At 41.4% G+C, this 15,592-nt stretch overlaps 1 protein-coding gene across 11 annotated transcripts in view; it reads right to left on the reverse strand.

Moving 5' to 3' along the window:
• Positions 1-15,592, reverse strand: part of SOX5 (SRY-box transcription factor 5) — a 606,300-nt gene that overhangs the window by 6,449 nt on the left and 584,259 nt on the right. For all 11 annotated transcript variants that reach the window (XM_074937768.1, XM_074937807.1, XM_074937745.1 and 8 more), the window contains 3 exons: positions 12,292-12,400; positions 11,241-11,414; positions 2,341-2,557 (listed from right to left, as the gene is read on the reverse strand). In XM_074937768.1, the coding sequence (XP_074793869.1) occupies positions 2,341-2,557; positions 11,241-11,414; positions 12,292-12,400 (500 nt within the window). The remainder of the gene's footprint in view (positions 1-2,340; positions 2,558-11,240; positions 11,415-12,291; positions 12,401-15,592) is intronic.

The raw sequence follows: 15,592 nt of genomic DNA on the forward strand, positions 1-15,592 counted from the left end.
AATTCTAGACAAACTATCTCCAAAATGTCTTGTTTTCAGATAGGGTACTTGTCACATTCATCTGGAAAGTTAAATAATAGTACTAAAAACATTGCAAGATTAGTTTAAAAAAATTGTAAAGCCCTGCATGTCAGCGAGATAAGCAGTATTTGGGGGGCTCTCTTGCCACCTATTCTTTCTCAGAAAGACCCTCCCCCCTCTTTTTTCTAATCTCTTGATGCCGAATGTTGGCTGACTTCCCTATGTTTGTTTCAGTGCTTACTAGTGGGATCACTGAACCTGCCAGCACCACAGGGTTAAGCAGCTCAAATTTCTCTGTTGAGCTGCTTATTATAACAGTGTACACGGTAACTGTTCAAAACACTGTCTAAGGACACTTACCAGTAACTGGGCCACTATTTTCCCCTTTACTGCTATTCATACCCATTAACTAGACCCGGTTCTGGTACAATAAAAAAAAAAAGCATTCCTTTTTCACCCCAAAAGGGAAACAGAGCCCAGATTCCAATTTTTTTAAGGCTAGTTGACTTTTTTTTTTTAAACAAAAACAATCTTTTTTTGTGTAGCTCTGTGTTTCCTGAACCATATGTGGAAATATCACAAGAACATCTGTCCTTGCAATACTTCTCACCTATCTGTAGCCAAAACCAAACAGTAGTTGCAGAAAGAACCTTCCAGGTGGGTTTCTATATCAAAAAGCAGAGAAGTAAGTCTGGACAAACATGCAAACCTTTGGATATTTTGCTGAAGCAATCCTCTTGAGATTTGAACCCCTCACTAGCTTTCAGCTTACCACCGAGCAAAAGTGTCTCTGGCACCCGTAATGCCCTTGGACTGAAGTAATCTCATCACCTGACCAGTGTGAGCTGGCTGAGGATGTTTTATGCCTCTATCCTCACTGACCTTACTAGCAAGGCTCAACCTGCCATGGGCTGTGGTCTTCAGTAGCATTGCTGAGTAATCTTTTAGCCGGCCTCTTGCCGAACCCCTTGAATGTGAGCTAGTGTTTCTGGCCTTGGGAGCTATAGGCACTATCAACAGATTAATTCATATAGATTCTGTAAAACCCCATAATGATTAATACTTAGCACATCTGTGGTGCATTTCATCCAAAGATGTGGTCAAAATGGGCAAGTATCATTATCTCTATATTACAGATGGGGAAACTGAAGCCCAGTTGGCCAAAATTAAATAGCAAAGCCATGAACAGATCTCCTGACTTCCAGGTCACAGCTATATGGACCACATGGCCTTTAAATATGAGCTTCATATTAGTTAGTGTGATGGGGTGTATCGGCCCTCTGCTGGAGGTCTTGCAGTCCTGCCACACCCCGCCTTAGGAAAAGGAACAGTGAATGTGGGTCCTCCAGGCCTGCCTAGAAATGCTGCAGAGCAGCAGCCAATCAGAGCACAGCAGGCTCAGATAAAAAGAGCTGCAGCGGCTGAGCAGATCAGTGGCTGGCTGGGACCAGAAGGAGGACAGGAAGGCTGCAAAACTCCACAGGTAAAGAGGCCTGGGACGGACTGTATTCAAGCAGGGAAAAGACAGAGAACCCTGAGATCAGGGTGAAGAGGAAGGGGTTACATGGGAATTGGCCCAGGGAATAGCAGCAGCACCAGAGTTAAAGGAAGCGGCACATGGCTGCTATTTGTAGGGTCCCTGGATTGGGACCCGGAGCAGTCAGCGGGCCTAGGTTCCCCCCACCGGCCACTGGAAAAGTGGCCTAAGCCCCATGGAGAGGATAAGACTCTGCATTAAAAGCCTAAGAAAGGGGCTGGGAATTTAAATAGGCCCTGTGATGGGCTGAAGACCCTGAAGCAGGCCAACCATATGTTGAACTTTATTACCCTGGAAGGGGACTGGAATTAAGGAGTAAGCTGGCTGGACAGCTGGGATACCACAGAACCACTGAAAACAAAGAGTCTCCAGGGAGAAAGCTCTGGGGGCACTGATCTATACCAGGCTAGGGACAGATTTAAAGCTAGCCCAGAAGGGCCGAGAATTGAGCCCCAAAGGCAGGGCTGCAGATATCAACCAGAGCAAGTGAAAGGCCCTGCTGGAGTTTTGTTACCCTGGAAGGGGTTTGTTTGTTCGTTCACATATCGACTGTGTGTGACCTGGCTGGAGGGCTGGGCCACAGAAAACCCACCTGACGAGGTTAACAGCTGTCGGGGCACCGGAAGCCAAGAGAGAGGGAGTGCAGGTTCACACCCAGCCGACAAGAGGCACTCCTCCGTCATAGTTAGCAACACATTATTTACCTCATAATAAAATCTGAAGTTTACAGCTCTGAAACAAGGACAATTTCTACTGAAATAAAAGAGATGACAGGCCCATACCCAACATTAAAATACTGCCTCATCTCTTGTCGCCTGTTGCGCATGATTGCCTTGTACTCGCCGATCCGCAATTTTTTGCCATCCACAAGACAGGTGCGCTTCGGCCTGGGCTTGTATTTATAGTCTGGGTATTTCTCCAGGTGTTGCTTGCTGAGTCGGGCCTGCTCCTCATAGTATGGCTGCTTCTCTAGGTTTGTCATAGCTTTCCAGCGAGATCCTGTCACAAGAAGAATGAGAAATGAGAACCCTGCCCCTTTCCCATTCAGAGAAGGACAAATAAGCAGGTCATTAAGAACAAGATACCCCTGGTCCTATGGCTCTGGGCTGTGAAACAGCGCTTTCAGATGGGGAGAGTCACAGCTAGTTTTTATTTGGCCTGTAAACCTCCCAGGTATGCCCACGTGGTGCAGGTAGCTTTGTATGTGGCATTCTTTTATGGACACTGCTGCTACACATACTGTCTTTTAGATGAGACATAACCACAACGTCCTGACCACAGTCATTATTAAAGATCCCTGACACTTTGTAAAAGTAGGTTGCGAATCCCAATGGCTTGGGCAAAGTCCCATTCAGCTGTTTGAATTCTAGTCTGCCTATGTTCCTCTGTAGTTTCATTTAAGCATGGTACTCGTCTCCACTTCCTGTTCTAATATTCCTGTGTGCTGTGAACTAGCTGCTGCATTCCACCCTGGGCTGGATTAAAATATAGGGACGCTAGGGCCTTGATTCCTAACGTCAGGCTTACATCAAAGTCTAAGCTTTCATTGTTTTAAACAAGTATCTTTCTAGCTTTCACGGTTGTAACAAAAAGCTTGAAAACATGAACTGAGGATAGCCAATGTGCTGAATTCTGCCTGAGTCTTCAGAGAGCCTGAAACAATAGCTTTGAGAGATAGGAATTGTGCAGTGCATCCCAGTGAGGTGTTAACTCCAAAACCCTCTACAGTGGGAAGTCGTGCCAACTCCAGCCCAACAGAGGACTCTGTATGTAGCAGGAGGTGAAGAATGAAGTGGGTCTGGCTCACCTGTTACAGAAATACAAGTAGCTTTGAGAGGGCTCCCCTGCTTTTACCCCTGCCTCTCTGGGGCCAGAATAGACACCTGCTGCTACTCCTGGGGTGAGGTGGGATGCGGCAAAAGAAAGGGCCATGCCTTTGCCTTTCCCTATCTGGGAAGGAAGTCCTCTGCCATCACCACACCATTTGGGGTCAGGGTTATGGTGTGGGGCTGTGGCACAGGGACCTTCTTCATATTGTGGTGTGACTAGGGCCCTATATTGCTCCCATTCAAGCCTGGTACAACTGCTTCTGAGGTAGAATTCCAGTGAAGAGAGGAGTAGTTCCCATATATTCCCATAAAGTACCAAGCTAGACTCTGGTTCTTTGGGATGAAAGGTCCTATTTAAGTATAAGGGAGGGGCTCTCAACCTTTCCAGACGACTGTACCTCTTTCAGTAGTCCGATTTGTCTTGCGTACCACTAAGTTACACCTTGCTTAAAAACTACCTGCTTACAAAATCAGATACAAAAGTGTCACAGCACACTTATTAAAAATGGGTTACTTTCTCATTTTCACCATATAATTATAAAATAAATCAATTGGAATATAAATATTTTACTTACCGTTCAGTGTATAGTACATAGAGCAGTATAAACAAGTCATTGTATGAAATTTTAGTTTGCACTGACTCGCTAGTGCTTTTTATGTAGTTTGTTGTAAAACTAGGCAAATATCTAGATGAGTTGATGTATCCCCTTGAAGACCTCTACGTACCCCCCGGGATACACATACCCCTGATTGAGAACCACTGGTACAAGGTATTATTAAAAAGAATCCAGAGGCGCAAAAGAGTTGTTCCCATGTGACAAATTAGCAGTTGGAGACAGAGCATTAATATACAATATTTTGATAACTACTGTATAAATTAAAATATTCCTGCTGCACTAGGATGATCCTTAACTTTTGCTCTGTGCTGCTGTGTATATACTGGGTGAATAGTGGAAAAAATGAGTATTTTTATTTAAAAATGTCCCATGACATTTATAAAGTGAAAAATTAAAAACAAAACAAACAAAAAAACCCTAACAGATAATGCCTGAAAAAATGCAGCAAGATACCCTGAATAAAATATTCTTTGGGAATTATTCAATGAACTCTAGGATTGCTTCAGGACAAGATCCATTCCACGCAACGTTATGGACCAAACTGTGAAATATATGACCCAGAAGGAAAAACTGGTTGGAAAATAGTCCATTTTCCTACTGGAAATAAGTCTGCATAATTTCTCAACATAACAGGTTTAGAATGTTATATTTGACTTACAGTACTTTCCTTCTTTGTTACTCATTCTGTACTTAGCTCATGCTATTACTCATAGTGTTCTTAGCTCACTCTGCTCCCAAAACTGTCTTTTCAATATAAAAAAAGCACAGTTCTCTCTTCCTTAAGAAGGAAACAGTCTGATTCCTTCAGGAAAGTTCCCTTGGGAAGACAGAGCCCACTGGCTGACATCAGTTTTCTCGGTGCTCTGCTTTGTTGAAGCTTCATTTCGAACTCCAGTATGGGTTTCTGTAATGAAAGACTAATAGGCTGGGTACAGAATACTGATCCTACGTCACATCTAGTGGTAACTGACCTAAGGGGAAATGTCTACTCTGAAGGGAGCAATGAAAAGTCATCCCTTAGTACAATTAGTGTGGAGTCAATCATGTACCCTTTTACTGCCAATATATAAAGGAGCATGGAAAGCAGCTTGGTGGTCTCCTGAAGAGAAGAGTCATTTCCTAGTGGTTATAGCCAGGAAAGTGTCATTCAATAGCTACCTCTTTCCCACTGACTGCCAGATCCTGATCAGGTTAGCTGACACAGTGATAAACAGCTAGGAACTGCCAGAACCTGATCCACCCATGCAGCTGACCCAAGGGAAGCCTGTGTGGGAATATAGATGGGGCCTAAAATTGTTGGTGTTACACATTTGAGAGTTAGGGCCAGATCCTGCAAATAGAGTTCTAGGGTGCCAAGATGTGGATCCATTTTCAGGATCTATCCCTTCTTCAGTATACTGGCTTCTCTAAAGTCTGAAGAAGTCACAAACTAAGGCTAAGTGAATCTAGAACCCGCAGGCCATAAACACCATTTTAGCACCTACTGGTTTAAAAATAATAGTTTATGCTGACAAAGAGTTTTCATTTATAAATAATAAAGCTGAAAACCTAGAAGACTTTTTGCTTCAAGTATGTTAAATATCAGAGAAGAGAAGGCACCACAGGCTATTTCAGACTCTCTGATAAGTGATGTGAAAGCACGTGCATGTGAGTTTAGTGGTAAAGGTGCATATGGACAGAGAATTGAAGGGGTCAAAGATCAAAAAACGTTTGTTAGGAAGGATACGTACAAATCTCACCGATAGCTTGGCATTGCCACATGTAATTATTGGTGATCATTTGCACTTATATCCGACTCCTAATACTCTACATATGAAATGCCTTATGGTTATATAGAAGTTCTCCCCCCCCCATTAAGTATCTTGTATTTACAAAACCAATAAATACGTAAATATCCCAGCAGATACGTAATATATGCGGTATATATCACAAACTAAATTAATAGTCTGAATACCCCATAGTTACCACTGTTAGTTTTCGGAATAAATGGATCATAGAAAAACATAACAGAATAATGAACATAAGCCTTCATCCTGCAAAGACTTATGCACATGCTGAGCTGTATACACTGAATTCTCTGACAATGCAGGATTGGAGCTATAGTGGTGTGTATGTATTTAAATGAATATATCAAATAAAATCAGCCTTGTAAAATTCTGGTGCAAATGTTATGTCAACACACCAAAGTTACTTAAACCATCTTTTACTGTGTTGACTGATGCCAGTAGCTCCAAATCTCCAATTGGATCTGGGAGGGCAGACCTTCGTGCATAAAGTTAAGCACATGCATAAAATTTTGTAGGCCCAGGGCCATAGGTACTGACATTTTCATCCATATCTCGATTTGTAATATTTATACATAAATGTCATTCATTATTTCCCCCCTTGCAAGCTGCAATCTCAATAGCACAAAAATCCTGGCAGCCTCACCTCTCTTCCTAGCAAATATTTAATAGCTGCCTCCTGCAGTGATATCTCCTATTACTGTGACTTTATTGTTTTTACAAAATATACTAAAGATCATTTACTAGTGTGTTTTGAAGTATCATAAATAATTAAAACTAAACTATGCTTGTCAAAATAAATAAAAAGCAGATTTTGTGATGAAGTATCCTTGATTTTCTGTTTATCGTTTTCATTTGCTTACTTACTAATATGCAAAATTTGGCATGCTGCCGCGGGTCTCAGTATGAAGTGTTCATGTTCTAAAGTGTGTCTGTCTAATATACATAGATAAAGAATGAGAACAGATCTTTACGCCCGTGTGAGACCTGATGAAGTCAATGGGAGTATATGCAGATTCAGGGGTCTGCCTGCACAGGTCACATAGCACGATCAAACTACTGTCATCAATCAACACAATAAAGTTAGGTAAGTACATTTTTTGCTCGGACAGAATAGTTTCATGATAAGTTTTGCAAGGCTGATTTTATTGTGTGTGTGTATATAAATACTCTCACAACACGAGATATCATGAGACTCATGACAAAATTGCAAGAATTGTCAACACTCCAATCCTGCTTTGGGATCTGTGCAGGCACATTGCTGCACCCACATGGAGCCCTGATGACAGCAGTGGTCATCTGCAGAGGTGTAGCAGTCTGCATGCACAGATCACCATACAGGCTCAGAGTCTACATCCATACAAACACATATATATAGTACAGGCAGAACTGGAAGTACCACATAGAGTTAAGATGCTGTTTTCAGTTGCTTATAACTCTGCAAAACTTTAAACATCTAGGCTGAAATTTTAGATGCAGGGTGTCTGCCTCAGGCTGATTTTTTGATTGATTGATAGACCTGTGGTTTTCAACCTTTTTTCACTTGCAGACCCTTAAAAAATTTCAAATGAAGACGACCCCTTTGGAAACTTAGAAATAGTCTGCAGACACCAGGTTGAAAACCACTGATATACACACCTGCATTAGTGGACTGGAGATTTGGGAGGTAACTTCCTGTTTTACCTTTTATAAATCTCTGTATGTATATTGTAGATCTATTTCTAAAATTAATTTATATATATTTAAAAACATATCTAAGGAATAAATTATTAAAATTTAAGGGGATCCAGCAGACCAGTTATTTTTTAAACAGATTTCTTAACAATTTAATAAAAAACCTAATCTCCACAACTTCAAGTTGCAATGAACAGATGGATGCCAAACGTATGCACAGATGAATTTAGTGACAAATCCGTGTATCTAATTTTTATGCTTAAAACATAATACCATAGTGTCAAACATAATCCCTTGAGAATTCTAGTGCAGTGAAGGGCACTCCTCTCATTTCACTATAAAAATCACCCCGCCTCAGTGGCATCCCCATCTAAGCTGCTCTCAGTGACAGTGCTGCTCTGTGACCCCAATGTGTAGGCGCACTGTTTAAAACATATACAGTAGTTTTGGTTTTTCACAAAGAGACCCAAACACCTGGTTGATCTGTAGGTTTCTAGTTGCTCACCCTTCACCAGAGAGCTCCCTGCTGACTTCAAAAGACTGGCCTTTTGCAATTGAGGAAAGACCTTTGTAACGTTTCTGTCAAGAAAAAGAATATCAGGGCTTCCCTCTCTATTGCAGAGGAGGAAGGTTAAAAAAAAAATTAAATGTGATGATGGAAAGGAAAAGAAACCACATCTCTTACTGCCTTCAAACATAGTTTCTTCCTCTATCTGGCAGCAAAACAGTATAGAGTTTGGAGTCAGCTATGTTGTCTGTCACCTCGACAAGATCTGTAATGAATTTGCACATTTTACTCCAACTACTGTATATCTAATCAGAAAAAGATGTCCCTATATCCCCCCTGATCTAGCGCCAAACAGTAAAAGGTGATTCCTTATGTTAACAATTTCAGCAGAATGGCTTATTAAAACCAGATTTTAGGGTATTATAAAATGCTTAGAAGCCCTTTAAAATGTCAACCAGAATCCCCAGAGACTGTGTAAAATGTCAGCCTAGCTGAAGTGCCTGTTTTAAGCGGAATGAATTAGCAGCCTGCTGTCGGAAGTTGTTATCCAAAACAATCAGTTAAGAGGGAAAACATCAAGCTCTCTTTGTACTTTCGATATGAAAAAGGCCATTCAGAATGATCTTTGTAGATTTTTGAAGCTGATTAAAAGGCAGGTTTAATCAGGCCTACTCTAAATTTATAGACAGACCAAAACTGTTACTGCCTCTGGACCCTAGTCTAATCACATCACACACCTGTAACTAGTCTAATTCCTTTTAACCAGTATACATTTATCTTACCACCAATTTAGCCTTCTTGTCCTGTTCCTCTAACTAATCTAATCAGCTCATGCCACCCTTTTAATCAAGGGATAAAGTTGTATCAGAACCAATATGTGCTGCCTCTCAAATCAATTTAATCTCATCTTTAATTCCACCCGGCTGCTACCTTATCATAATATCACTCTAACCAAGCTAACCTTATCTTCTAATACCTCTGACCAGTCTAACCTCAGCATAGTCACTAGCCGTCTTAACTAGTCAAGCCTTTTTAACATTGCCATTATATCCAATTAAATTTCTCATGCCATTTCAAAAACTAACCTGACCTTACTCGGGCAAATATTTTCATGCTTACAATTTTAGCGCCCCCCCCTTGCCTCCTATATAAAATATATAATAGTGCAATGCTGTATCAGTAGAAAAGTGTAACATCTTAGATTTACTCACTGATAATTTCTTTTAGAAACATATGAGGGTAATTCATTGGCCTCTGTGAGCTTGATCCACAACAGGACTTAGGCACCTAAATCCCAGAATCAAGCCCCACTTGAATTCACAAAACCCCTGCTCAGCTGTCACCAAACCTGTAGGAGCCTAAAATCGTTGAGTGATTTTTCCTGTGTAAGTTGCCTAGGTGCCTGTGTTTCTGCCTCTGAGCATGCGTACTGCAGCCGTGACAGGCAACTGGACGCCTATGCCCCTGAGCGATTCACGAACCGGGGGAAGATAGACATTCCTCTGCCTAACTCACCTGCAGGCCTGATTTGATAAGTGGCCTCAGACCTTGCTTGCCAGATTGAGCACCTATAGGCAAGCTTACATAAAATGGCAAGAGAGGGAGGACCTAGCTTATAGCCTAGTTTTTAGGTACTCACATGGGAGACGTCCAGTTCAAGTCTGCCCTCCACCTGAGAGGTAGAAAGGATTTGAGGTGGCGTTTGCTACCTCTGAGGTGAATGCCCTAACCACTGGGCTGTGGGGTATTCCAATGCGAGGCTCCCTCAGGTTCAGCTGTTGCACTGTGGATAAGTAATTTTAAAGACTCACTGGATCCTGGGTCTCCCACCTCCCAGGTAAGTACTTTAAGCACAAGGCGACAGAGTTATTCTCCTGCTTGCTCATGTTTGTTCTCTCTCTCTAGCACAATGATTCTTTCGTTATGTAGCCACAATGGAACAGCTTCAAGAGGAGAGATTGAGGAAGCCCAACCTCAGGCTATCCCGTAGCCTAGTGGTTAGAACATGCACCTAAAAGGTGTCAGATACTAGTTCAAATCCCTTCTCCACTTCAGGCAGAGCTGGGACTTGAACTGGGCATCTCCCACATTGCAGGTGAGTACCCTAGCCATTGGGCTAAAAGTTATGAGGAAGCTCATCCACCTCTGCCACCACCACAGTGGCTAAGAGAGGGGCTGCAGCCGAGAATCCCAAGCAGAGGGAGGCAACTCCCTGGAGCCTGGACTTAGGCACCTCTCTGAAAAAGGAGCAGGTTTTAGCCTCGGCTTCGCATCTCCCATTGGCTAGTTTATGCAAATAGCTGCCTAGCCTGCTGACTTCTGTGAATGTCATTCTAAGGCACCCAGCCATCTCCATTCACTGAATAGAGAGCCTGGGTGCCTACTCAGGCTTTGAGGATCCCAGTGATTTTCTAGGCACCTAAAATTTAGGCATGGCAACACTCAGCCTCCCCGTGCCTATGTTCCTTTGTGAATCTAGCCCTATGAGCCAAATTCAGTCCTCAGTTATTCCCTTTCTACTCTTCAAAGTGTCCCAGGGGTCTAATGTAGGAGAGAATTTGCCCTAAGTGTTTAAGTAAGTATAGAAGGGTCGGAAAACTGGTGCATGGGATTTACTAGCTGATATCCGTGGCAAATATGTATTGTGTGGGGTACAGAGAGTGGATGGGGATATACACATACGTTCTGATGTTTCTTCTTTGATTAAGTGAATCTTCTCAGAATATCCTTGGTGTATGGATCATGCATTAGAGAGATGGGTAATATGACCGAAATATCATACTACCTACCAGTTTTTTTAAAAAGAGACATATTTTAGGATACAGGATCTTTCATCTTTAGATCATTCATTTGAACACAGCACACTAAGTTATGAATCAGATACTATGGTGGGCAGCCTCATAAAAAATAGATAAATAAGAGTCAGTAAACAAAAGCTGACATCAAAAAATTTAACAAAAAGTCATCTCATGATTATTCAGTGGCTCATGGGAATGAACTGGTGTTCTGTCTAGTTCCCAGAAGGCCAGTGTCTTCACACCAAAAACACCACCACAACTGGAAAGCTGAATGGGCTCTCCAGTTCATGGCTGATGCATACTGTCGGGCAGCATGGTGAACCTTGTATTGCTGTTGTTCTTGCCATAACTACGATGTGGGTATGCAGAGGGTCTAGGAACTATCAGTCAGGCCCTAAAATCTCTCTGAAATATTCAGTCAAAACCAAGGAGTTGTGCTACAGAAAATACAGTGCTCTGTTAATTTCCTTACCCAGTATCTTGCTAATGTTGGAGTTGTGCATGTCAGGGAAGGCTTGAAGGATCTTCCTTCTCTCATCTTTAGCCCACACCATGAAGGCATTCATTGGACGCTTGATATGAGGTTCATTACTTCCACGCCCTCTGGATTCCCGATAAATTCTAGATTCTGAGACACCTGCACTTCCTAAAAAGAGGGGAAAAAAATCATACCCAATTTGTGCTTTGCGTAACCTTCATCACATAGGGCACGTTCAATAAACATATGTTCAAACTGCATTCACCATGCTTTCTCTTCTCCTTGACTCATTCAGGTGTATCATATTCTTTTTTCTTGTGTCTAGTTTATAATTATATTGGTAAAGTACAGCAGGATATGGTATAAATCTGATCTGATGAAGAGCCACATTCATTTTTGCAGACAAAAAATGCAAAGCTCTTTTAACGTTCTTTTACTGCTTAATAACCTAAAAAACAACGTTTATGAATGCAGGTTTGTTTGTTTTTTCTCTCATTTACAATATGTTGAATGTATTGCACTACTTGTTTCCAGCCTCCTTTGTGATGAGAACGGTGTTAATATATGGCAACGTCAGGTGGGCCTTTTTTAAGTAAGTCCCTAACTAGCAAAGGAACATTTGCACAGCTGCCTCTGCTTGTGCTTACACCTCCACAATAAAAAAGCAATAGCAGAGATAGAAAACAGCATTAAGCTTGCTTCATCAAATCCAAACAAGCTCCCACAGACCTAGCGTATGCATCATCTATAGATGATCAGCTCTGTAATCTGTGTGATCTCAGTTATCCAACATCTAATTATTTCCTTTTCTTTATTTTTACAATCATAAATGTGTTCTTGGTCCAGCCTTGACAAATGGAATGCATGACACAGAACGATAAAATTGCCCATGGACCTAAAACACCACAGTATGAATAATTTCTCCTGCCTTGGTTAGTGGCCACTCCCCGCTTTATCCCAGCCCTTCACTTCCATCCCCCAAAACGGAGTTTGTGTTCTTCTGCACATACATAACTAGAAATAAGGATAAGTAATTCCTACTGACCGTCAGAATCCCCACTCATGTTGAAATCCATCATAGCATGGCTAAACTTCCCGTCTTCGTTCTGTTTTACTGCCAGCTGTTGAGTCAGGCTATCCAGTGTTGTTTTGTCCTGTATGGAGAAGATGACTGGACTTGGATCAGGAAATCCAATTGCAAAGTTCATAGGTAATTTAGAAGAATTGGGAGGGAAGGGGAATAATAAACCTGAAAAGTTTATTGGGCAAAGTCTTTAAAAACACACACACACATTTTTTTCTGGGATGGATATGATTTAAGAGTCTACTATTCCATTTTAAAATTTGGCTGATTAGGGGTAGTGATGAGTAAACCTTGTAAGGCTGTAAAATTTGGTTCAGTTAAGCACCCAAAACTTTGGATGCACGGTGCATATTTGACTTCGCTATACCCCTGAGTCGTCAAAACTGGTTTGGAAATCGAGAAGGTGCAGGCTTTCTTGCAATATATCTGAAGCTCCGTTTCTCCTCCCAGCCTAAATTCAAAATGCAGAGACATACAACATTTCTCTTAATTGTTTTTATTAGTATTTTTGGAAGCAATCTATGGAAGCAAATACTAAACTTTTTCATGTCCCAGGAAAGGTTCAGTTTCGACTCAATCTGAGTTTTGGGCAGTGGTTGGTGTTCTCATCTAGAATGCTCTGCCCCATCCCTGTCACAACTATCTATGACATGGAAGAAACGGGATCCCTGGATTGCAGCAAGACAGTATATGCTGCCAATTAAAAAAATCGATCAGGCTACAATGTCTAAAGATCCTGCCAGCACTATATCCCAAGGCAGATAATTCCAACATCCCTTCCTCTTTTTGAATTGCTTAAATCTACCAATGCAAAGGAGTTCCATTTTCCATCTATCTGTTGTTTGTACTGAGGTATGTTCTGCATAAATATGCTATTTTTCTGGCATTAATCTCTGTAAGAATAAATCTTTATGGAAAACAATACCATATTTTCAAAATGTAGACAGTTTTCCATTTGCAAAGCTAACAAAATGGTATGGTGTCAAATTATAAGTGACTCTGGTTGAAAAAATCCTTTTGAGCTTTTTCCTGAAGGAAAATTTACCACTCTGTTGATATATGTTCCTTTCTTGATGACTGTCAGATTTCAACAAAACTAAAAAACAACATCAGACCGCCTGGCAGTCTGGGACCCTAGAATGATTATATGTAGCCTGATAATTCGTCATATTGTAGAAGAAAGCAGGAAAGAAAAAAAAAAACAAATGGAGAGGTGATCCATAAATTTGATCTGGGGTTCAACCAAAGATTTAAACTAATGTAGCTTGTATTTGACAAGGCTTTTCTTAAAATTTAGAGATGAACCTTAGACCACACTTCTGTTTTGAACACCCCAAAGTTTTCTGTAATATTGTGTTAACTCCCTATCCCACCCCAGTGTCTTCTATCTTGGCTCACCTCTGCACTTCTGGGTTCTGGCTGCACCTGGATGCATTACTGCCAAAACAATGCAAGACAAACTGTTCTTGTGGTATTTTCAATCCAACTAGAAACAGCAGGGCCAGCCTAGCACAAGCGAGAAAGTGTTTGTGACATTTCCAGCCACATCAGATTTAGTTAGTCTGGAGAAGCTTCAAATAATCACCCAAGCTTTTCAGGTGTATAACTGAACCAAACTACTTACCCTACTTAAGTTAGCCCATCACTCATTTCCAACACAATGTGAGAGTATTCAGAAAGAAAATCAGTAATAAGTTTACTTTGTTTCCCCCTGCAGTGGATCTCATATCTATAATGCAAGTCAATGGTTTTCTCAAGAAATAATTTACCCTCAACTTCCCGAGACCATAATGATATAGTCCAAACCTATTTAAGGCAGAGGCCATTTAAAAAAAAAATCACTGTCAGCCTAAAGTATCAAAAACCTCCACTGTCTTCTGATATTTGGGTATATGATGGGATATTTAAAATTCTTTTTTAGACTAAAACGTGGTTTTTCCTGAATCATATTTTAACCTCTTAGAGAAATAGAGCTGAGAGCGCAAAGACCACTGGCTTAACAGCTCTTCTTCTTTCTGTAGTAAATGCAGCTCTTAAAGTTGGGGGCAGTTACATTCAGAACCACATTCCACCAACATGATTTGATTCAGTCTTACAGTCATGGAATATTCTGCTGTGCAATTTACAAAGCACACACTGGGTACAGGTTGTTATCACGGTTTGACTTAACAAGTCCATCTGTCCATCTTGCAAAGAGTCTGGCATTTTGAGGTTCAGTCACATTAGATGAAGTGTGAGAGAGGAAAAATGGTCATCGGAGGACAGAAAGGAACAACAGAAGAATGCCGAGTTCTTGAGCTGTACTGTTCAGCCATATGGCTTTGAGCTGACTCACCAGAAGGCTCAAAGGTACAAGTGATCAGAGGGAAGCCCAGACTACGTTTCAGCATCAAGGCAATCCCTAACCGGCCGCTACTAAAACACGCAGTATAATGAAATAATTCAATTAGTAACTATAAAGTGGAAGTCGAGCTAATTCTCACAGGATGTCACTCTGAAACAGATGATGTCAAAAAGTACGCTGCGCTTCTGTCATGTCCCTTTGTGCCATGGCTTACGTTAGCCATCAGTCAGTCCAAGAGCAAGGAAAGGGAGAGGATGGCATATGGGGGCTGAGGAGGGGGAGAGAGGGAATGTGTTATTTATCTTTAATTACAATATATCAGAGCAGCCTGTAAGTCAAAAAGGGTATAGCTGTTACACTTCAGTAACAACTAGCAGCTACCGAAGCAAGGAAACACAGTTATTTCAAAGAAAAATCCAGAAGCACCCAGTGTGGGAACAATGATTATCCAAATAAAGAGGAAAATAATCAATTAATATCTTGGTGAACTGGAGGGAGAGGCTAAATCCTGCAGTCCTTACACAGGCAAAACACCTACTGGGGCACGACAGAAGGTGGGGAATGAAAGTCACCATGTATGATTCATAATAAGATGTGGTACCTGAATAGCACATTTCACGTAGATGCTCTCAAAGCACTTTTGAAAGTCTCATTAAAACTCAGTGCTGTGTGTGAAGTGCGCACTATTTTACTCATGCAACAGATGTGTAAATTGGGCACAGAAACTCTCCCTCCCAAGGTCATGCAGTAAACAAGGAAAAGTGGTAGACTTGAGGACAGAACACAAGTACAAAGATACTGTAGTGATAGGCACTTTTATAAAATCCTAGGCACAGGGGTCATGTTCTGACTCCCAGTCATGCAGTCTAACCACTAAACGAGCTGCAGCAGTTTTCCTCCAAACCTGACATAAAAAAA

Source organism: Natator depressus, chromosome 1 (assembly GCF_965152275.1).
Source record: "Natator depressus isolate rNatDep1 chromosome 1, rNatDep2.hap1, whole genome shotgun sequence".
In the NCBI taxonomy this organism is placed as follows: Eukaryota; Metazoa; Chordata; order Testudines; family Cheloniidae; genus Natator; species Natator depressus.